Here is a 24,036-nt window from a genome sequence, read left to right as displayed (position 1 = left end):
TGGAAGCAGTGGGAGGATGGTGGGAAGAATTGATAGATTGGGGTTGACCTGTATACACTAATATGTATAAAATAGATAACTAATAAGAACCTGTTGTATAAAAAATAAATAAATACAATTAAAAAAAAAAAAGGAAAGACTTTTAAGATTTATTTTCTCAGCAAGTTTCAAATAGGCAACACAGTATTAATAACTATAGTCACTGTGGTGTGCATTACATCCCCAGGACTTATTTCTTTTATGATTTCTGTGTGTGTGTGTGTTTTTCAGAAATCTTTTCTTAGCAAAAGGTCATAAAAATTCTATATTTTCTTCTAAAATTTTTCAAGTTTTGTTTTTCATATATATGTCTTTAATATACTTAGAATTAATTTTTGTTTATGATGTAGTATAGGCATCCAAATTTATTTTTCTCACATGGATAACGGGTTGTTCTAGTATATTTGTTGAAATATTCATCCATATTTTCTCCCAGTTATTTGCAATTACACCCCTCCCATATATCAGGTTTGCATAGAAGCATGGGTGTATTTCAGAATCCTCTATTCCATCAGACAATTTGCTAATCCCCTTACCCATACCACAGTCTTAATTACCACAAGTTTATAAGAAGCTTTGATATTTGGTAGTATTTGTTCTCCTACCTTGTTCAAAATCATCTAGGCTATTCTTGGCTTTTTGCTCTTCATAAAAATTATAGAATCAATGTATCAAATTTCATGAACAACTTTGTTGATATTTTTATTGGAACTGCATTTGATTCACTGATTAATTAGGAGATCCTCCTCATTTTGAACATTGCTTATCCCTTTATTTATTCATGTGTTTTAAATTTCTACATAAAGTTTTGTAATTCTCTCCATATAACATATCTTTACACAGTTCATTGTGAATGAAACCTTCTGTAAATTAAATTTTCTAATCCAATATCATTCGTGTAAATGAATGTTACTGATTTCAGAATGTGGATCTTGTGTTTCACAATTTGGCCAATCTTTTTAACAGTCCTAGTAATTTATTCATATATTTTCTTGGATTTTCTATATTAACAATCATATCATGTACAATAAAGGACAATTTTATCTCTTCCTTTCCAGTTCTTATTCCTCTCAATATTTTTCTTGATTTAATGTTCTGGCTAGGATAACTGCAGGATACTAATTTGCTGTCTGAATAGTAAGGATCCCTGCCTTGAAACTGAATTTAAAGGGAATGTTTCTAAAGTTTTATTATTAAGTATGATGCTGGCCATAGGTTTTTGGTAAAAATATTATCAGGTAATCAGCAAAATTGCTGCAATCCTATGAAAGGTGTAAAACAGCAGGGTTATTGGAACAAGCTATGATCCTCACTTCACAGTTGGTCCTGAGGCTGTAATTGATATTCATCATCACACTGCTCTCTACCCCATTCTAAAGTTTGTTCATTCTAGACAGTGTTTAAACAGGTCTAAGTTGCTTGCCTGGTCAATGACCCAGATCTTCATCCCTTAGAGATCTGAGCATTTGTCTATTTTTATTTTTATTTTTAACACCTGTGGACCATAGTTGCTGAGATTTCCTATTTAGTATGATCACAAGGCACAGAAATAGCCCAGGGGATTCCCTGGTTTCCAGACACTCCCCTTTCTCTTCCTATTGTAGAGTATCAATCCTAGATCTTTATTGTAATCAGGGTCAATAACTCCCACCTTGACAGTGATCCTTTCTTTGGCTACTGGTCCACTGGAATGAGGAGCCAATATGACTGACTGGATGTCATAGCTTCTGGTTCACACTGCATCCTTTGCTAGAAGCTTCCCCTTCCCTGTGAACCAGGAGTTCCCAAGCTGATGCTAAGTTTTCGGAGAGAAGAAGCAAGTGGGTCACTGAGAAGAATGGTGACAGGGCCCAATCCTACTTCCACCTGTTGGTTTCAGACCCATGCATTCTAGTTATTAGAGATGAAGCCCCCTGATTGCCACTCTGGCCTTGAGGCCATGAGAGTAATTATTTCTAATTTGTCTCTGATGATTAAGTGCCGCCATTTGGCCCTTGCCGTCCCCAAATCCTATCAACACCACAGATATAGTGATGCTATAGTCAGGAGCACTGTCCCACTCAGTATCTCCTTTGATTTCAACCCACAGAGGACGACCATTGCCTAGCTTCTCAGTGAGTCTGGTATGCCTCTCGCCTGTGCATTCTATCTGTGGCCATTGCTGGAGAATACACTCAGGTGGTGAGTTCTCCAGCCTCACTAAATCCATCCTAATATTCTCACCTCTCAGAGCCCTCTGACTCCCCCATCGAATACTCTGCTAGGACAATTCCGTATCTCTACCTCATTTACTGTAGAACATTATCATGTTCAGTATCCAAGGGGCCATACCAGGCACATTTTTGGACCAGTCTCAGGTGATTTTGTCAGAATATTAAGCTCCCAAATCACAGGAAAAGGCTCTTATATCAATAAATTCTTCTCTATCACAGCTATATTTTTTGTCTCCTAATTCAAAATCTCAAAGATCCATTGGCAAATGTATTCTCCAGGTTCCTACTTGTACACATGCTCAGGTCCTACAATTCTAAGAGCATGTTTCCTTGTTCCTGCCAGAGCAGGGACTACTTTCCTCGGGCTGTGGTGCAACCTAATGTGAAGGTGGTACCGGAAGGTGGGTTAGCTCTTGAGGTGGACAAAGCTTGATCATGTGAGGTACCTGCCTCAGGTGTGGTCTTTGCAGATCTCCAGGTGAGAGGAGGAGGGAGGAAGAAAGAGGGAGGATGTTACTTCTTCCAGTGTAGGGAAATTCAAAGGATCATAGGGATACAAGGTTCTTAGGTCTTTCTACATCCAGGTCTCAAGGGCTCACTCTTATCCTATCAGGTCCCTGCTTTACACATAGGAGTCACATCACAGACCTCTTGTAGCTCTGTGTCTTTAACAGCAAATCCTGAACCTAATTTTCAATACAATCTGCCCTGTGGTTGCATTTAAAGCCAGTCAACCCCACAATCCTTATTCCCATCTTCCCACTACTGTTCAAGTGCAGAAACCAATGGCTCATCTTTTACCCATACCTCATTTCCATCTGATATGGGGGAGTCATATGATGGTGATGCTGATTGTTGGTGAGTCATTAGTTCCAGAGCCGCATCCTGAGGGCCTGCTTCCGATAGCAGATCCTGATGCCAATTCTCTTAGGTTAATTTCTTCCAGAAAGTAGAGCCTTGGCATACAGGCTTGCATTTAGGAAGTGGTAGTTGAGAAATGATTCCATGGAGCTGGTGTGAGTTTCAGAAGAATAAAACAGGTGGAGGGAAAGGCAAACATAAAAGTTTATTATCAAGGAGCCACTGCTGTGGGCATCTAGAACACAATCATACAGTCCTTCTGCCTAGTCAGTAGAACGCTACTAAAATCGTGCACTGGGGCATGGAAGTGTGGCAAATTTTTTTATTAAACTCCCATCCCCCATGCCTCAGAGATGACTGATTTTGTACTTGACCCTGAAAGTGAGTGCCTCCTTGTCTTTTGTGCCTCTAGGCACCTTACTTATCTCATCCCTATACCAGCCCTGCCTCCCAGTCTGTTAATATATCAAGTTGTGTCTGTAAAGCAGACAATACTGTATTTTTTATTATTAATACATCAATGAATTCAGAGCAAGAAATTAACACCTACTAAATTTTTTTTGGGGGGGGGCTGTCGCCACTGTCTTTCTTTCTTTTTTTTTTATTGAAATATAGTTGATATACAATGTTGTGTTAATTTCTGCTCTATAGCAAAGTGATTCAGATATATATACATTTTTAATATTCTTTTCCATTGTGGTTTATCATAGGATACCGAATATAGTTCTCTGTGCTATACGCTAGGACTTTTTTTAAAAAATAATTTTTATAACTTTTTAAAAAAATTTTAAATTTATTTATTTATTTATTTATTGGCTGCATTGGGTCTTCGTTGCTACGCACGGGCTTTCTTTTAGTTGCGGCGAGGGGGGACTACTCTTTGTTGTGGTGCGCGGGCTTCTCATTGCGGTGGCTTCTCCTGCTGTGGAGCATGGGCTCTAGATGCGCTGGCTTCAGTAGTTGTGGCACGTGGGCTCAGTTGTTGTGGCTTGCGGGCTCTAGAGCGCAGGCTCAGTAGTTGTGGTGCATGGGCTTAGTTGCTCCGCGGCATGTGGGATCTTCCTGAACCAGGGCTCGAAACCGTATCCCCTGCATTGGCAGGTGGATTCTTGACCACTGAGCCACCAGAGAAGCCCCTCTACAGTAGGACCTTGTTGTTTATTCATTCCATATATAATAGCTTACATCTGCTAAGCTCAACCTCCCACTTCATTCCTCCCCCAACCCCCTCCCCCTTGGCAACCACAAGTCTGTTCTCTCTGTCCATGAGTCTGTTTCCATTTCGTAGATAGGTTCACTTGTGTCATATTTTTGATTCCGTATATAAGTGATATTGTATGGTATTTGTTTTTCTCAACACCTACTAAATGTTAAAAGATATTATATCTTTTTGGTTTTGAGGAGGTAAACAGATGCTTTATTCAGGGGCAGGAGTGATGGATCCCAAATCAGGCAGGCCTTGAGCAAGGCTTCTGAATAGTGGGGTTGTGGAATACAGGGAGATTCATTTTCTGCATGCCTGGGAGGGCTGAGAGAGTTGGGGTGGATCTTGAGCTGCTGTTTGTGTTTTAGTACTTGATTTGGTTTTGCTCAATAACTATCAGCAGACAGAAGCCTCTTCTGCAGCGTAGCCATTTGGAACCATTTAAAGAGAAGTAAAGCAAAGACATTACAGCGCACTCTGAAGTTTGTGAAAATGGGATTGTACATACATGGGGCTTAATAACTATTGAGAGGGAGAGACAATCATTGAGATTCTCCCTGGATGGCAAGTATGTGAAGTGTGACATTGGCACATCCTCTCTGAGAAAATGTAAGATGTGTCCTGGAAGAGCAAGGTCAGTGGGTAAGACTCAAAGGTCCTGCATTTGGCTACACTGTCAGATCTTACTTCCTTCTCTTTTGACAGTGTGATTCTTTGCTGCTTCTTTATTGACAGGTTGGTGTAGTCCTGCCCTTCTCTTTCCCTTTTTCCAACAACATTTTCCTTTACCACGTGTCGACTTCTCACCATTATCTTTCTCTTTTTACTTCTTAAATTTCCCTCTTTCTACACTTTTCCTTTGTTTATGCTCATGAGGTACAGTGTAAGAAAAACAAGTTATTGCTGGAAAGAGTGGTAACACTGCTGTTCTCTGCTAGTCAAGCACCCTGAGAGATGTCGTATTTACAGGGAATTTGGGGTGAGGGAAGAAAAAGGTGTAATGAGTGGGGAGGAGGGGGCTCCTATGGGGGGTGTCATTAAGCAAATGCTGCCTGGCCAGGGACCAAGATAACAAGGCTGCAGCTAGACAAGCACCAAAGACAGAAATAAGAAGGGTGACATCTTAAGAATGGGGGGATAAATTTTTCAAATACATTTCTTATGCATATTAATGTTTTAGAGTTTGTCCCAGCCCTGAGGTTAAGGGGACAGGTCAAAAACTGATATATGGAAGGAAGTGCAATAGGAAAAACAAATTTGATTTCCTGCACAGGAGGTGGATGCCAATTGCCAACATCAAGGGCAAGACCCATACTTTATATAAGGCAAAGTGTGTGCCTCTTTAATAAACATCATGTTGAAGATTCAAGAAATAAACTATATAAATGGTTTAAAAAACTTAATGACCCTAATTAAATTCAGGTGTCTTTGGAGGTTGGGTTGTAGATTGGTGAAATGAATTTTGGTGGCTTTCTAGATTGTCACTGAGATGTTGATGCTTGTGACTTTTGGTATTATTCTAAATCAGGGGTTGACATACTTTTTCTCTGGAGGACCAGATGGTAAATATGTTTGGCTTTGCAGGCCATTCTGTCTCTTTTGAGACTAGTCAACTCTGCACTTAGAGTGTGGTGAAGGCAGCCATAAACAATATATAAATGAATGGGTGTGACTATGTTTAATGAAATTTTACTTACAAAAACAGGAGGTAGGCTGGATTTGGCTCATGAGCTGTAGTTCGTCGTCCCCTGTTCTAAATGACCACTGAGATGCTGGTATCTGGCAAAGCACTGCTAAATCACATTTGTTTTGTAGAACAGGGATTTTCAGTTACCATGACAAGCATCTCTGGGGGCTGCATGAAAGAAAGTGCAGTCTCATTTAATTTATGTTTATTCCATCACATTCTGGCCCTATTCCACTCCCACACCAGTGGTCCAGATGTTGGGACATTACAACCAGTGCTCCACACTGACCTAAAACCACCTTTATACATTGGAAAACGATTGACTTAAAGTGTTATGGCACAAACTGCAGCAATTGTTTTCCCCTGAGTCATAGAAACAACTCTTATTTCATCAAGTAACATTTGGTTTAATACACTCAGAATTGGTAAAGAGTTAACACAAATAATAATAGTGATGATGATGATGAAGATGATAACGATGGTAACGATAATAATGAAAACTGCTGTTAGCCATGGATTCTTTGACTTAGGGGAAGCAACAAGATCGAGTTTGCAAACAGCATTTTTGGGTTTTGGTATAACCTTCTCTACATAGGAAAGCTTCTGCCTTGGTGTTTGAAGGAGCCTTGCCCAGAGTTGGTGTGCAATAAATGTGTTCAGAGTTTCGTTTAGGTCTTCAGTTTTGCCACTGTGAGTTTTCCAATGTTACTTAGACTTAGAGCAGAGAAATCGGTGTATTGCCTCTGCAAAAAGAACTTTGACGTTAAAAGTAATTGTTTTAAGGGCTAGCCCTAAATCTTTATTAAATAAATATATTTGATTGACCTACTCACATGCCTATTGATGGCCTGCTATATAAAAGAGGCCTCTGACAACTGCTGGTGGCTATCAAAATGTGAGAGACACATCCTCTGCCTTTCAGGAATTTACAGTCTGTAATCAGCAATGAACGTGTGAAGTTCAGCAGGTGCTCACAGCTGTACCCTTGGCTTCCCCAGGCCGGGCCAGTTTAGGGGTAACTGTACCTATAACTAACACCTACAGTTAGAAACACGATGGCTCTAATTCCCACCACCAATGCTAGACTTCTAGCCCCCATTCAAAGTGTCCCACAATGGTTTATTAGAGAGTGCTACAACCCTAGAGCATGCAACACCATGGGGAAATTACCATTTCCATCCTCTTTTTTTCCCCTCCCTGTGGTGCCAGCTGTGACTGTCTCTCTGTGATTCCTGGCACTGACTGTGCCATTACCCCCTGCCCTGGACTGTCCTGCTCTGTCAAACCACCAGTCCTGCAGATCTTGTTGGGGCGTCTGTACACTTGATTGCACTGCTCTTTATAAAATACGAATGTTCGTTAAATGCTGTATGCCGTGCAAGGTGAGAAAGGCTGTATTTCAGAGTGCCTTCTGCAAGGAGGGTGGGAATGCCAGGTCTGGGTTGGAGCTGGGCCATGATATTGAAAGACTGTATTGCATAATGAAGAAAGCAAGGATTCTGGATCTAACTGTCTGGGCTGGATCTGGCCCTGACAATCACAGGCTATGTAATCTTGGGCAAGTTACTTAGCCTCTCTGTGCCTTGGTTTCCTCATCTGTGAAATAATAAAAATGCTAATACTCATTTCATAAGTTTGCTGTGGGAATCAAATGAGTTAATCAATGGAGAGCACTTAGAACAGCAGCTGGCACTCAGGAAGCTCTATAGCTGTGCTATTTGCTCTCACTGTTGTTGTTATTATCTCTTCAGCCCTCAAGGAGCGTGGACAGGATCTGGGGCTGAGGACCTCCAATGCTGCTATCTCTGGGATTAAGCAGTTTCATTATGTTACAGAATTATAATGCACGTGTCATTTTCTGTAACTGCCATGACTTGAGAATAGTTGATAGGCCCAGCTTTTACACAGGTCTCTTTCAAACCTTAGAAAGACTCTAAGAGATGTTTCTTTTTCTTTTTTTTTATAAATTTATTTATTTATTTATTTTTTGGCTGTGTTGGGTCTTTGTTGCTGTGTGTGGGCTTTCTCTAGTTGCCGGAGCGGGGAGTTCTCTTTGTTGCGGAGCACAGGCTCTAAGCACGCGGGCTGCAGTAGTTGTGGCACGTGGGCTTCAGTAGTTGTGGCTTGCAGGCTCTAGAGTGCAGGTTCAGTAGTTGTGGCACACGGGCTTAGTTGCTCCGCGGCATGTGGGATCTTCCTGGACCAGGGCTCGAACCCGTGTCCCCTGCATTGGCACACAGATTTTTTTTTTTTTCACACACATACACTGTATTTTATTTTTACAAGAGATAAATAGACTGACACCAAGCATTGTAAATGGATGACCACAACAAAAGCAACAATGATTGCAATCACCAAACACGAAACACACTCATACTATGGGCAGACAGATTCTTAACCACTGCACCACCAGGGAAGTCCCAAGATGTTTCTATTTTTGTGTCCATTTTGTAGATCATGAAACAGAGGTTAACAAACATGCCCCGACTCATACACTTAGAAAATGGCAGAACTTGGATTCAAACCCAGATTCATTGGGCCCAAGACTTTTGGCCACTGGGCAAAATGCCACACTGTTTTCTCCAGGGATATGGGGACAGCTCCTTTTCCCCATTCTTTATCCCACTTTATCATATGCTCCCCAAGTTCTGTTACCTACTGTGTCCCATGTCTCTCAAATATTTGTGAATATATTTTGTGAATATCTCCCCACGCTGCCCTTCTTCAAGGACTTAGTCAAAGGCCAGAGGGACGATGCTAGTGGGCCAGGCTGGTGGAGGCCAGGCTCTTTTCCTTTAGCCTGACTTCTATTTTGGAGGATGCTTAGTGGTTGTATGTAAGGCGATCCCTAAAGGGAGGAGGGGAGGGGATGGGTACAGTTTGAGCTCCAGCTGGGATCTAATTCTCTCTGTACTGCAGATTTGTACTTGCTTTGGATCTTGACATGTAAAAGGGTCCAGCAAACATTACAGCACAGAGACTATATTTAGGCGGTTTTAATAGGGTAGCATGGCTCTGCTGTATTCCTTAGGGTCCCACCAGGGAATACACATCAGTGATTAGCAAGGCCGAGTGCTACACTGTTACTCCACTTGCTGGTGATTGGAATAAGAAGACTTCTTTCTTCTCAAAAATTAATTTCTGGGTCAAATTCACAACAAACTCAGATACTTGACTTACTATTATTTTAATTGGAGGGCGTTTACTGCAGACTTCACTCACTGTCATTTGACCTTCACCTGACTTGTGAGAGACTCTGCCACCTGAGTCACATGCCACATCTCCGTCTGATGGAAACGTAGGCTCTAGATTTTGTTTTGCAGTGTCCCGTGCTTCTTCCATACTTCCCTCTTTTTGTATTTCTTTTCTTCACATCTTCCTTTCCCCCCTTTTTTCCCTAGAAAAACAAAGTAAGAAAACAGCTGTGAAGGTGCTTTGAAAGTTAAAGAGCTTTACAAACCTTTGGTACTTGCAGAATACCGAGTGTCTTCCATGTCCCCGTTGTCCTTGAAGGGGGAGAGGGTTATGTGGTCAGCACCTGTTAAATGCCAGGCATTGCATGAGGCCTCTTGGTATATATTTTATTTAATTCTCATAATGACCTTGCAAGACTGTTATCCTTATCCTTATCCTATAGAAGAGGCATTTCAGGCTCAGAAAGATTATTAACTTGCCCCAAGCCAACAGCAAGTAAGTGAAGAATCTGAAAGTGAATTTACACTCTGAAATCTTTGCTCTTTTCACCCACTTTCCCTCGTCTTTCTAAGCTACGGTGCTCACTTATGGTGGGAAGTAAGGAAGAATTAGCCAATTCAAGTAATAAGTAACACAGACTTGAATTTGGAGAAGCTGCTGCTTCAGTTGTAATCCCAGATCCCCAATCAAACTTTACCGATTCCTCTCTCCAGCTTAGCTCTGCCAGGGCCTCTGCTACCCGCATTGCTCTTTACTTTGAACTCAGGAGGTTTCTGGGAAACATTTGTTTTATTGTCTCCAAAACTGGAATTTGGGACAGAAGTTTCTCTTAATAAGTCAATTTATCACTGGACAGTATAAGAATCGCTAATACTATGCAAATTTATGCAAATCACCCATCTGCCTTAAGGGAGATTTAAAGTAAGATGGGGCCACACCTTCCAGGTGTGTAGTCTGAATGGTCGCTTTCACTTCCATATGGGGTGGGGTGAGCCCTTTTCTTTGAGCCTTACTGAGACTTGTGCAATTCTGAGTCCTTGACCCCATGTTAAGGTCTGGCCTTTCTGTACAGCATTCTCTGAAATACGGCCTAGATCATGAACAGGTTCTGACCAAGGTCAAAGACAGAGCTATAACATTTTTCAATTGGAAAAACTGCCTAGTATGGACGGTCTTAGAGCTGTCAGGCATTTGGAGACTTTGTTGCAGGAAGGATGGATTCACATGAACCTGGGCAAAAGACATCAGCTGTTGTTGCTAACAAGGGTGAGATCAGAGGCTAAAACTGAGGATGCCTAGTGATGGCAAGGGACAATTTGAGGGGCTCTCTGCCCCCTAAACTCCGTCAGCCTCCCTAAACTATTGTAAACAAGAAATAAACAAGCAAAACGTGAAAACCATTCAACAGATATTTTTCGACCTTTCTACTCAAAGTGTGGTTGTCTACAGACCATCAGCATCACCTGGGAGCTTGTTAGAAAAGCAGCCTCCCAGGATCCACCCCAGGCCTACTGAGTTAGAATCATGCTCACGTGATTCTGCACATGAGCTGAAGGTCGGTGCAGCCATTTTGTACCAGGAACTGTGGTCTTGAGGGCTGGGTGAAAGGCCTCTGCACACAGCACCCTATGAACAAGCGAAACTGGACGAAGCACCAAGGAAAAGAAAAAAAAAAGGTTAGACTTTATTTTATTACCCAGATTCTATTTTTATTTCAGGAATTGTTCATGGGCTTTGCCAGTGACATTAAGTGAAGGATAAATGAATTAAGGGTTCTTCAAGGAGAGGTGAATTAAGGGTTCACAATTAAAACAGTGCTGTCAGGAGGATTTCTCTGGGGAAAGCTGTGTTGCGAATCCACCTAAACTAAGCAAGAGGAAGAAGTAGGGAGGTGCTCAGTCGCTTCATCTCAAATCTGAGGAGGAGACTTCCACCTGACCCCCCAGAGAGCTTAGCATGTGACTCTAGTGGGTAGAAGGGTGTAGTAGCCGGCTGTCTGTCACCCACTCACCCATCCCCACTGGGAAATCAAAGGAGCCAGAGAGACGGGATGGTGAGTGCTCTGGCAGAGGAGCAAAGCTGCGGCTGTGTCTGAACGGTCACACTGCCCTCGGGTGGAATGCGGATCCTAGGCACCGGGTGGGGAACCAATGGCTGGGAATAATTTTAATAGGGTTCACCCAGGGGAGGAGACCATGGCAGTAAAAGGCTGCGAGGTGACATTGGTGGTTGCGGTGGGCCGGGGCGGGGAATAGGGAACAGAAGCGGAGGGTGTTTGGGAATGGGCAGCCCAGCGAGTGGCGTTGATGGGTAAATGGGGGTCGTAGTCAGAGGAACCTCGAAGGGAGTCTCTAGAGAATTCGTAAAGCTACTCACCATGGAAATGTCAGCTCTAGATGTCTTCTAACACCGGGAAGAACAGTACTACCTTACTATGTAGTACTCACCAAGTAGGAATTTTCCTGCCCCTTTACGTCCCCCTCACAGCTTCAACCCTGGGTGAGACACAGGTCAGAAATAGCAGGTAAGTTCTGGGAGAAAGAATTGAAAACAGAAGATGTTAAGCAGACCCTCCTCCCCTGAGGTGCGGGAGCGTCTTGCGGCTGGTCCAGCGTAAGGGAGGGGTGTGTGGAAGGGAGACTTTTGGATGACGATTGATCTGTGCGTCACTATATCTGACTAGACACTTTTAAATACTGAATTGGGATTGCAGCTGGAATTTAAAATGGTAGTAGATGATCTTTCTAACCTAAGCATGACCGTAAAAGTCAAGGTTAAAGGAAGGACCTGACTGGGTTTAAAGAGACAATGGGAAAAAACAAAGTTTTGTGATTAAACCCCATGAGTCTTGCTTATTCAATGTGCCAGTTACAGTGAAGGAGTAACCGAAAGAGAAACACCTGTAAGTTCAGAGGAGCGCTGGCTAGAAGATGACTTGATACGATTCAGCCTTTGATTATTTTGGTCAGTGCCTGGAGACACATTTTTTTATGGGAACCAAACTGTGTAGGTATGGGCAGTGCCTACCACATCAGCAGTTACCAAAGAGTGGTCATTTTAAGGGATACAAAGAGAAGGAATTTTCAAAGAGTAAGATTTAAGCATTTGTTTTAATGTATTATATTCATCAGAATAAACTAAGTGCTGTCATAAACTATCTCAAAATCAAAGTGAGTTAAGAGAATAAAGGGTTATTTTTCACCTCACATCACAGTCTAATGTGGGCTTTAGTGGGGGTGGGTTCTGTGTTCCACAGTCGTTCAGGGACTCAGACTCCTTCTATTTGGGGGCTTTAGGTTCCTCTGGTGCTTGAGTCGGTTTCCTCCAGCCACAGACAGACAAAGAGGAGACATTCAGGATCACTGACAGTGCCAGGAATCACTTCTGTGGCACCGTCCCTTGGCTAGAGCCTGTGATGTGACCTTGCCTAACTGCAAGGGATGCTGGGAAATGTCTGGTAGCTGTGTGACCAGTGAGCAAAGGAAACGGGGTGGGGTGGGACTCACCACTGTCTCTCTTCATGGACACCTTATGAGAGGTACAGCCCATCAAATCCCTGAGTTCACAGACACAGTATTGTTGCTTAAGTTAAAACTAAAGTGGTAGAGCCACTTCCTGCTGACCACATGAATCACTTGAAGGCCGGTTCCTGTGGGAAAGGAGTTGGGGTGTCCTTATCACTGCAGATAAGGACACTGAAGGATGTGGTGGGGAAAATGCCATTATGAAAACCCAGAGTGATTCAGGTATATTCAACCTCTGTGACTTTCTGCTTAGGGCATAGCAAAAGGGGAGCAATAATGAATTAAAACCCTCTTACCCTTCAGGGCATTTTACTCTAATTAATCTTACAGTAAGGCTATTTAAAATGAAGCTTTCATTATTGATTTATCATCAACAGTAATTTCTTGCAAGAGAAAAATAGACTTTTCCAGAGTGGATTTTTATAAATCAATTGGTGATTATTCTTTGTATTTCATTTTCTTTTTTAAACTTAAAATTTTACTATTGAGTGATTAACAACTATTTCTTGTGCACGAAAAATAGAATTTTTAGGTGTGCATTTTTGTTAAATGGTTATTATGCTTTGCATTTCATTTTTATTTTTATACTGTGAGAGCATTGACTTCTTTTCACTGCCTTTGTCTTTATAGTCCCTTTCTGTACTTGAGGTGGGTCAGAGCTGACTTTCGAGCCAGGACACCTGGTGCAGAGCCAAGTCTGCCCCTCACTAGCTACCTGACTTTGAGCAAATTTCCTAATCTCTCTATGCCTCAGTTTTCTCATCTATAAAACGACAGCAGTAACAGTACCTACCTCATAGGATTGTGGTGAGAATTCAATGAGGTAATATTTATAAAGCCTGGCATAGACTAAGTGCTATGTATGTTTTTGGTGTTAATCTTTGACAAGTGATACTCAGTTTCCTTTTGCAGTAGTTTCCATTTGGCATCACACTTTAAAGTAAAAAACAATGAGCCTTTTAAAAGAGAAGCATTAATAAATAATAGCACAAGTCATTGTAGAGTGCTATGGCCAGAACTGTGATGCTGGTAAGCAGATAATTCAAGTGTGGACTGTGTCTCATGTGGTGATCGATGGCTTCCTTATAAATCAGGCAGTAGATTTGACTTGGAGTTTTTGCCAATCGATCAGCAATGAATGAAAGCCCTTTTCTAAGAGTAAGTATAGTGATTTGCTATACTTATGATTGGAATAAAACCACCCTAAAACTGGTACTTGAAGAGGCTTGGTTTCTGAACAAGTTGAGATATAGAACAATGCAAAGACAGGGACCATTTATTTCCTGTTTACTGTCAGAAGCCCGTAAAGGTAATGGCTTTGGCTGTACTGGCCTCATGGATTGCTAACAGCTGTGAACCCCTGAGTTAGACAGAACTGCCTAACTGGGCTGGGGCAGGAATCCCCTGGGGGAACAGGAGGCCCGCCCAGGGGAGGCTCCGGGCACGAGGAGGAACAGAGAGAACTTGTGCCCAGCGTGAGCAGGCATACTCTCAAGAGAAAGAAAGTAGAGCATGGAGCAGAGCTTGCCTTTTCCATTTGCCCCGAATTTAACAATCTGCACTTGTCACTCCTCTTCCTCAGGGATAAGAGTGTGCTTAGGAAAAATTCCTTTTAATGAAGGGGAAAACTCTCTCTAATAAAGGCCCAAACTGTTAGGGTGCTCTATTGTTTGGTCTTCTTTGTAATCATATGACTTACAGGGTCTGCACTTCTCTTTCTAGTATTAAGTAACTACATATGGCATTAATTAACTATATATGGCATCACTCACTGGAGTCTCCTCCACGAATCTGTCATTCTTCCTGGTAAGGCTTCTGCTGCACCCACAGACAACTGGGGGGGCAAGTTAAGGTATTTTCTCTTTATCAGGAAGAAAAAGAAAAGTAATGGAGCCCCTGCTTAAAAAAAAAAATCAGTTCATGGGTGATCTTAGTTGCTGTGATGCAACTGGTGTGTGTGTGTGTGTGTGTGTGTGTGTGTGTTGGAATAGACAGGAGGTAATTTTCTTATTTTTTGGCACTTTCAGATCATAAGAGAATTTAACATTAAGCAAACTTCCAAAATTGTTCCTGAGCCTTCCTAGATATTTAGGTAAATCTTTGAAGTGAGACACAGTAGTCTTTTTTTTTTTTTTAATTTATTTACTTATTTTATTATTTATTTTATTTATTTATTTTTGGCTGCATTGGGTCTTCCTTGCTGCGTGCGTGCTTTCTCTAGTTGTGGTGAGCGGGGGCTACTCTTCGTTGCGGTGCGTGGGCTTCTCATTGCGTTGGCTTCTCTTGTTGCGGAGCACGGGCTCTAGGCACGCGGGCGTCCGTAGTTGTGGCTTGCGGGCTCTAGAGTGCAGGCTCAGTAGTTGTGGCACATGGGCTTCGTTGCTCTGCAGCATGTGGGAACTTCCCGGACCAGGGCTTGAACCCTTGTCACCTGCATTGGCAGGCGGATTCTTAACAACTGTGCCACCAGGGAAGCCCCGCCACAGTAGTCTTTCATCGTTAATTTCACAAACTGCCAATAATCTATTTTCCATATCTTTTAAAGATATGCTTGTAAAATGACATAGCCTACACAAAATTACCAACTAGTAATAGCATGTGTAATTTTCTGAAGCTGAAAAACAATAGCACAGTTATTTATTTATGCTTTGGTCTGCTAAGCTTATCATTACTAGACAAGGAAATAGCATATCATATTTTTACAAACTGTTTAACAGTAGTTATTAGTAGCAGTTCCTCACAAAGCCAGGTGGGAAGTAGTTTTATTTTTTTCAAAAGTTTGCTTTGGAAATGAAAACACTATTGCTTTATACAAAATTACTTTTGCAATATGGCAATTTTGATTAAAAAAAAAAAAGACATTGTCTCTCTGTAGCCCAGTGATAACATTTTTAAGATTCTAGTGACATACTCAGGAAACATTCATAAATCAGTTAAGTGTCTAGCACAGTCATGTTTTACTCTGTGTGACCTTAGGAAAATGATTTCATATTTCTGTTTTCTACTTGTCTTTGAAGAAACAGAGATCATGGTAATCTATTAACATCTTTGAAGCTCTCTGGGATAAAGAATATGCTAATTATTCTTTTGGCATTATAATATTTATACTTTATTTAAATATGACTTTTGAATTAGACCAGTCCATTCTGTTGAAATAATGACAAATTTGGAGATATGACTAGTGTGTCTTTGGGACACAGTATTTCCATGTCCTATGTAATCTCAAAATTTCCCTGGTCTTGTAATAATAAGATGGCAGCTTCATTTTTAATGACCACGCTGTAAGGCACTGTCGACTCTTTTCTAGAGATTATATCATTACATTGTTTTGGTTAACATTAGGTTTGAAAAAATTGCAGCTCTAATTTTAGCCATGGGGACAAATATTTGTGTTGTTGGTAATTAACAAGACTTCTGAAGGTCAGATATAAATACATAAACTCTACTGCAATATTAGTTTGCATTTCCCCTTTTTTGGTAAGGGTGTGGAAAAAGCCAGAACAAAGTATACCAAAAAGGGAATGATAGTTTGAAAGAATAAAGTTGTAATTTAGAAAAGGTAATTTCAAAAGATACCTTGAGTAATGCATATTCAATATGAAAAATACTGGTAATGCAGAAAAAAAGAAAACAATCACTCAGATGTTCTATTACTTAAAGACAATGTGTTAACAATCCTGAGAATATTCCAAATCTGGTTTTCTAGTGCACTTTCGTTTTACATTGTTGTGATTGTACTATTGATACTATTTTATATGCTGCTTTTTTCATTTAATATTACAGCATAAGCAATTTATAAATTGTCACAAAGTTCTCACAAACTATTTTCGTTGGCGACATAATCTATTATTGAATGGTATAGAATAACAGATCATTTACCCTTATTAGTGTGATTGGTGCTCTGATATTTACTGAGTTTTGGGAGTTTATCCTCTCTGCCTCATTTATTCTCTCCTCCTCTCTGCTTAGTCTGCTAAACAAAACTAAGACTTTGGTGCATTTACTATAAAAGTTCTAAACCTGCCTGAGCAGGACTTCTGGTTCCAAAAGACAGAGCAGCATAAAACTCAGATGCAACATGGTAATTACATTATTTAATTATGAGACAGATATGTGCACATTTCTCTGTAAAGTGGATTTGTTCAAACTCAGTAGCTTCTGGATCCTAGGAGAAATTGAAACATTGTCTCTTGAGAAGGTGTGTGCTTCCCGCAACAAAAATGATAATAAACAAGTGGGACTACATTAAACTAAGGAGCTACAGCACAGCAAACAACAAATTGAAAAGGTAACCTACAAAATGGAAAAAAAAAATCACAAACCATATATCTAATGAGATTAATATATAAAATATATAAATAACTCATACAACTCAATAGCAAAAAAAAGCAAATAATTCAACTTAAAGGTAGGTGGTCAAAGGACCTGAATAGACATTTTTCAAAAGAAGGCATATAAATGGCCAAGAGGTACATGAAAAGATGCTCAACATCACTGATCACCAGGGAAACGCAAATCAAAACCACAATGAGATACCACCTCACACGTCTTAGAATGGCTATTATCAAAAAGACAAGAAATAGCAAGTGTTGGAGAAGGGTGGAGAAAAGGGAATACTTGTGTACTATTGGTGGGAATGTAAATTGGAGTAGTCATTACGGAAAACGGTATGGAGGTTCCTAAAAAAATCACAAATAGAACTACCAAATAACCCAAACATCCTATTCTAGGTATATATGTAAGAAGGAATTGGGGGAATTCCCTGGCAGTCCAGTGGTTAGGACTCCGCACCCTCACTGCCGAGGGCCTGGGTTTAATCCCTGGTTGCAGAACTAAGATCCTGCCACAAACCCATGTTCATTGCAGCATTATTCACAATAGCCAAGATATGGAAACAACCTAAGTGTCTGTCAGTGGATGAATGGATAAAGAAGATGTAGTAGATACATACAGTGAAATGTTATTCAGCCTTGAGAAAGAAGGATATCTTGCCACTTGTGACAACATGGTTGAACCTTGAGGGTATTATGCTAAGTGAGATAAATCCGACAAAGAAAGACAAATACTGTATGACCTCACTTAAATGTGGAACCTAAAAAAGTCAGACTCATAAAAACAGAGAGTAGAATGGTGGTCACCAGAGGCTGGGGGGTGGGGGAATTGGGGAGATGTTGTTTAAGATGATGTTTACAGCTAGTAGATAAATAAGCATAGTGAATAATAGTCAATAATGCTGTACTATAAACTTCAAAGTTGCCAAGAGACTAGATCTTAATTGTTCTCATCACAAAAAAATAAATGATAATTATGTAACATGAGAGAGGTATTAGCTACCGGCTTGGGTAGTAAACATACATAATATCTAAATGTATCAAACCAACACAAACGCCTTAAACTTACACAATGCCACATGATCTCAATTTTTAAAAATTAAAAACTAAAAGTCCATTTTTAAAGAAAAATAAGGTGTGTGCTTGAGAGCCTTATGGCTTATGGGGGTAAATATCTGCAGCATCCCCAGGCTGCGTACGATGTGGAAGACGGTACAGTATGTGGTAGTTTGTGAAAACAAATTCATCTAAATGAAGTTTCAGGAGTTTTTAGATTTTTCCACAATTTTACCTCTTTCCCAATAAAGGTCTAACTCTTTTTAATCAAGCTAACCATTTAGGGTCATTAATTAGGATCACTTAAAACTGAGTGTAAGGGACGGGGACGACGTTCTGTTCCGCTGTGTCTGAGGGGTGCAGCTTGGCGTTGTGGAGCAGGAAGAACACTCGAAGGGCTTTCCTGACATTGACAGTCGACGATTTAAAACCCCGCTAGAATTTGTAAGTGTGTGAAGCATTCCCAGACCCTTCAACCAACTCAACAGCAGCTATTTCCCTGTGACTGAGTCCTGATTAAGGTCCTCCCAAGAAAGACTTCATTGGATCCACGCTCAAGAGGACTCTGCCAGGTTTTCCTGACCCCTCTACATCGCTATCAAGTGCCAAGGCCTTAAGACTTGGGTACGTGTATTGCAACAGCAAGAGTGCCAGCGCCTACCAAAGACCCACTGGACCTGTCAGCTCCTCTGTTTCACCAAGCAGACATGATAACTTACCAGCAAAGCAGAGTAAGCCAGGTGCCTCTGCATGATACCACCAGCTGATAACACACAAGAAAAAATAATTAACTTAGACTAGAACCCTATCTTTTCTTGAGAAGCTGGGATTTAAAGGAGCTATTCTGAGATCTGTGCTGCTAGTAAGTGACTGATAACATAGACTGGATCAGTCCCTGAGTTCAGAGACTGGGTTCCAAGTGAGTGAAAAATAGACAACGAAATGTTGAAGAATTGCACAGAGGTGCAAGCCAAATTTTACCCTCTCCAAGTAATGGTGGTTGGACTGAGAAAGTGCTAAACCAAACCTGTAATAGGACTGGTTGTTTGGGTGTCTCTCTTTGTCATTGTGGCCTCTTACAGTTACATTGCTTTCTGTGTTGTCTCTCTAGGTCCCAGTGTTCTCAGATAATTCACATGGCCCTGACTGTGGACAGCAATGGTTCCCTAGTTTAGAACTAGGCCATTGGTTGTACCAAACTGAACTGGTTGAGAATGAATGTTGCCAAGTATTCTTAGAGCGTATTAACAGAGCTGATTATCGCCCTGAGTGTTATCCTGATAATCCTGCTAATAGAAGCCTTTTTCTTCCTTGGTCTTTCCCACTTGAGGGGGCTCCCCAAAATCTTACCAGGTGGACCTTTGAAAAAGCTTGCCACCCATTTCTTCTGGGTCCTCCACTGGTTAGAAAAAGGATATATGACTCTAGAGTTGCTGGTTTTAACCCTGCGTTACAGTTAATCCTGATCAGAACAGACAAAACCTTGAACAAAAAACTTGGCCAAAGCAAATAACTTCTTTTTTTTTTTTTTTTGCAAATAACTTCTTAAACTTAAGATTTTCTTAAAGTAAAAATCATGGAGACTCTAGAGGGTTGTGTACTAGTAGCCCAAGGAAGATGGAAAAATGACTCCTTTCTATATCTGATCCAGACTGTCACTGCTCTGGGAAACTGGTTAAATTGTTGTTGGATCTGCTTCCAGGGTCTATGCATCTCTTCTTCGGCATGAATTTAATCAGCATTCCAAGCCAGACTGTTCATCTAGAACCTGACTAATCCATATTTCCTATGTTTTGGAATTAGCTTACTCCTAAAAATCTCCACAGCCTAATTACTGACATTATTATGACACGGTGGTAGTCCTGGAGGAGAAGCCCCATGCTGTGTGTACTTTCATTATATTCTAGTGATAACTTTTGTGGGAAAGCATCCTTGTAGCTGAATTCTAGATTATTCCAGTAAAACAACTAGACATTTTAATTTTATTTACTTATTTATTTATTTACTTTTGGCTGTGTTGGGTCTTCGTTTCTGTGCGAGGGCTTTCTCTAGTTGTGGCGAGCGGGGGCCACTCTTCATTGTGGTGCGCGGGCCTCTCACTGTTGCGGCCTCTCTTGTTGCGGAGAACAAGCTCCAGACACGCAGACTCAGTAGTTGTGGCTCACGGACCTAGTTACTCCACGGCATGTGGGATCTTCCCAGACCAGGGCTCGAACCCATGTCCCCTGCATTGGCAGGCAGATTCTCAACCACTGCACCACCAGAGAAGCCCTAGACATTTTAATAATAAACTATATTGTTCTAAATTCTACCTCATATATTAATCAGTGATAATTATATATATATATAAAATTTATTCATATATAACTATTTATTCATCGTTGGCTCTATTTAGCTCATCCTCAGTGTGGGTATGACATGATCGATAACTGGTCACTGTCAGAGAAATCACATTCAATCAGGCAACACCGATATAGGTGACATAAAAGCATGCAGAAATGCCTCTGTCTACATCTCCTTGGCTCTACATAAGCAAATACTATCCTGTCTTTGTGGTGACTGAACGTAGAATGTCCTCCCCTGGCAATGGAAAAGTACCTGTCCTAGGAGATCGGTGACAAAAGAAGTTACCCAGCTTGACTCCAGATATATTATGAACAGTTTAGTGGAAGCATTTTTCTTAGAACTAAGAAGGTCTTACCTGACAATGGCCTCATTCTGGCCTTCACTTGTTCATAAGAATCATGGAACTAGAGTTGAGGTAAGAAACTTAGAAAAAGCAGTTGAAAACATCTCAGAGGGCACTGAACAATTTAAAAATTCCACTTAAGATTCTAGATAATCCAGAGCTTGTGTAGCAACTCGATTTTCTCAAGGCCCCAGGTTCTTTCTATCTTTCCCCTCTGCGATCCTTATCATATTGGCTTTTTGTCCTCACAGTTCTCAACGAGTACGATGTAGCTTGTTGCTGCTGCAGACATTTCAATCCCAATCAAAGGCTGGAAGAAGGGAGCAAAAAGCTTTCTCCTTTCAAGTCTGTTTCTTTTATTGGGGAAGAAGATGTTTCTCAAAAGTCCCTCACAGATTTTTTCTTACATCTCATTACAGCAAGGATTTTTCCTGTACATCCTTGAATCACAAGGGAGCCTGGGAAACCTGGCAGAGGGGAATGGAGTTGGCATTGCCTGGGTAGGGCACATTATCTCCCCTAATAAAATCAGAGCTCTTTTAGGAAGGAAGAAGTAAGGAATGAATGGCTGTTGGTATGTAACAAATCATGCCTGCCACATGTTGTTAAAAAGTCCCTTGTTAGTCTGTTTAAAGAATGTACCCCAGAGATCTATCCTGTATCCGCCTTATGTCTGTCATGATGGAAGTTCTCTTCTGTTCTATTGCTGAATAAACTGTGTGGACTGCTAAAACAAAAAACCAAAAAACAAAAAACTGAGTGTAGAAGATACTGTTGTAATTCGTGTGCAGTTTTCAAATTGATGTCACAGTCATTTTGACACGCTTGTGACTGTGTTGAGTACACTTGGCTCTGGTTCTGTGATTTCTATATAGATGGTTAGGTGTTTATCTTGTTCTCTAGGCATTTTCTTCATTCTCTATATGTCATTTCCTTGCAGGGTCTGTCAGTCAGCCTTTCTTGTAAGGATGCTGTGTAACGACCTCAAAATCTCAGAGGCTTACAACGAAGTACTTTTTTCCTTCTCATGGGTCTGTGGTGTTCCCCTGGACTCAGGTAGCATCAGGCTATGTTCAGGGCTGCTGCATGGGTCTCTTCTGGGGCTCAGACTGAATGCACAGTGACTACCTTAGTATATTTCCCTGTGGAAGTGGCAGAAGTACAGGAGGGCAACCCAAATGCACAAACCCATTTTAAGTCTCTGCTTGTGTTACTTTACCCATATCCCATTGCAAAAAGTGAGTCATATGGCCAAATCCAAGCTCAGGGGGTGTGGCAGTACATTCCACACACTACCAGAATATGGCAAGGACATATAATACCACACAAATTGGACAAAGTATTATGCTAATATAATATTAATATTATGCTAATTATTCCATAATTATTATTATGCTAATTATTGGACAAATTGAGACCAATAATTATATTTACCATACAGTGTTCAACATGTTATATTTGGGGCTTAGCTACTTTTTTTCTCTATTGGTTTCCATTTTCATAAGGCAACTGGTCTTTTCTGTGCTTTTTAAAATGTCTTTTTCATCAGAGGCTTTTCCTCCCAGATAGCTTTGCATAAGTTTTATGGGCATCGAATACTTTGCTGTTACTCCTCATCGAATGTTTGAGTTGGAAGGTACCTTAGAGTTTCAGTTCTATCACTTTGCAGATCAGAAAACTGAAGTGCAAAGAGGTTATGTTAGGTGACTGGCATAAGAACACACAGCTAGCCAATGACAATATATTTTCATGTGCAAAGTGAGGAGCAGGACGTTTTAAAGTTCCTGTTTTCCTTTTGACCCTTATGTCCTATCTCATTCTAAGCCAGTTCCCAGGGCCACTTCCCGGGAGGGGTTCAGCTGGCCTGCCTACTTTGGAAATACTAAGCACAGAATAATAGACGGCAAGGGCAGAGGGAGCACGAATGAGCCCCACGCCCCCTCGCCCTGCAAGTTGGTCGGCAGGCAGTGTCCGTCCTCCCCAGCAGGCGAGGCGGAGCCCTGCAGTGCTGGGCTCTGGGGAAGAGGCACAGGTCTTCTGAAGGTCAGGTTGATGACCTCTCACTGAGAACACCTTTTAAAATGGTTTCATGAATCCTCACAGTTGCTAGGAGATTGTAGCAAGGTGTTTTCTGTGGACACTTGGGCGTGGTTTTGAAAGCCCTTTGGTGCGAGAGAGAGTCATGAAATTAGGAAGTCTGAGATGATTTGTGTACGTGCAAGTGCAAACCAGTGTGTTTCCATATTTTAACGGAGCAGCAAGAACACATCCGTCTTGTCATTGTGTACAAAATTGTTAACAGTTTCATTTGTGTCACCTATCATCTGAGATTCCCAGCGAAACTGAGTAGTTCATCAACATCAGGTAATATTTATAAACAGTCTGCGTCTGTGCGTGTGTGTGCGGGTGTAAGCCCCTCAGCTTGATGCTTAACTGCTTCATTGGTTTCCTTCCATCCGCTATGGCCAGGAGCCAGCTGTGCCTACTTGTTTCATTCTGCACATATGGTGCTTTCAAATGACACTATTTACATGCAAATTAAAAAAACAATCATTTTTTGGAGGAAGAACCAAAATTCAGTGGGTTGTTTTTGCTGCCTGAGAAGTTCTTTGCATTACCTATCTGCTCTTAGTGCTTTTGTTTATATGACTGTGATACGTTACATTGATGTCAATTTGAAACAAGTTGCATAGATAGGATGATAACACTTCTAATCATTTCTAACTTTGACTGAAAAAAAAGTTATACAAAAATTAAAATGCCCACATCAGAATTAGCAGCAGTTTACTCTGCAGCTGAGGTGATCAAGCAAATGCTCATGAACCTGATGAAAATAAGAAACGATGATTATTTATCAGAAATGAAACCTGTAATACAAGGGTGGAGAATTTTACTCTGTAGAAATAAAAAGTTAAGTATTTTTATTATTAATTTTATATAATTATTCACAAGTTCACAGCAGAAATATTTTTATACTATTATTTATGTATCACTTTCAATAATTTAATTGTTTAGAAATCAACTTGGTATTTCCTTGTGTTCCTTTTTCAAAGGAGTGAGATCTGTTCTTTTTCATCTAATGGTTTCTAGTCCAACTGATTTCTGAGTCACTTTCCTGCAGCTGATATTTGACAGAATTTATAGTGCTGTGTCATGAATGATTTAGGATTTTTAATTGTACTTGACCACCACATGGACAGATTGGTTAAATGACTTGAATGTGTAAAGTTGGCCAGA

The 24,036-nt window shown here is 40.8% G+C and overlaps 2 protein-coding genes across 3 annotated transcripts in view; both read left to right on the top strand.

Moving 5' to 3' along the window:
• The window catches only part of SLC35F4 (solute carrier family 35 member F4), a 278,711-nt gene that overhangs the window by 66,668 nt on the left and 188,007 nt on the right, over positions 1 to 24,036 (top strand). The window lies entirely within an intron of this gene.
• On the top strand, positions 18,209 to 19,623 carry LOC118891155 (torsin-1A-interacting protein 2-like). The gene is made up of 3 exons (XM_036844820.1): positions 18,209 to 18,266; positions 18,466 to 18,554; positions 19,222 to 19,623. Exons 1-3 carry the CDS (start codon positions 18,209 to 18,211, stop codon positions 19,621 to 19,623), a joined length of 549 nt encoding a protein of 182 aa, XP_036700715.1.

This window comes from Balaenoptera musculus, chromosome 2 (genome assembly GCF_009873245.2).
Source record: "Balaenoptera musculus isolate JJ_BM4_2016_0621 chromosome 2, mBalMus1.pri.v3, whole genome shotgun sequence".
In the NCBI taxonomy this organism is placed as follows: Eukaryota; Metazoa; Chordata; class Mammalia; order Artiodactyla; family Balaenopteridae; genus Balaenoptera; species Balaenoptera musculus.
This window is presented reverse-complemented; position numbering and strand designations above follow the sequence as displayed.

Coding starts and splice junctions, on each gene's coding strand:
- LOC118891155 (XM_036844820.1), top strand. CDS start 18,209: ATGGCTTATGGGGGTAAATATCTGCAGCATCCCCAGGCTGCGTACGAT. Junction 18,267..18,465: donor TGCGTACGATGTGGAAGACG/GTACAGTATGTG, acceptor GCTGTGTCTGAG/GGGTGCAGCTTGGCGTTGTG. Junction 18,555..19,221: donor TTAAAACCCCGCTAGAATTT/GTAAGTGTGTGA, acceptor TTGTCTCTCTAG/GTCCCAGTGTTCTCAGATAA.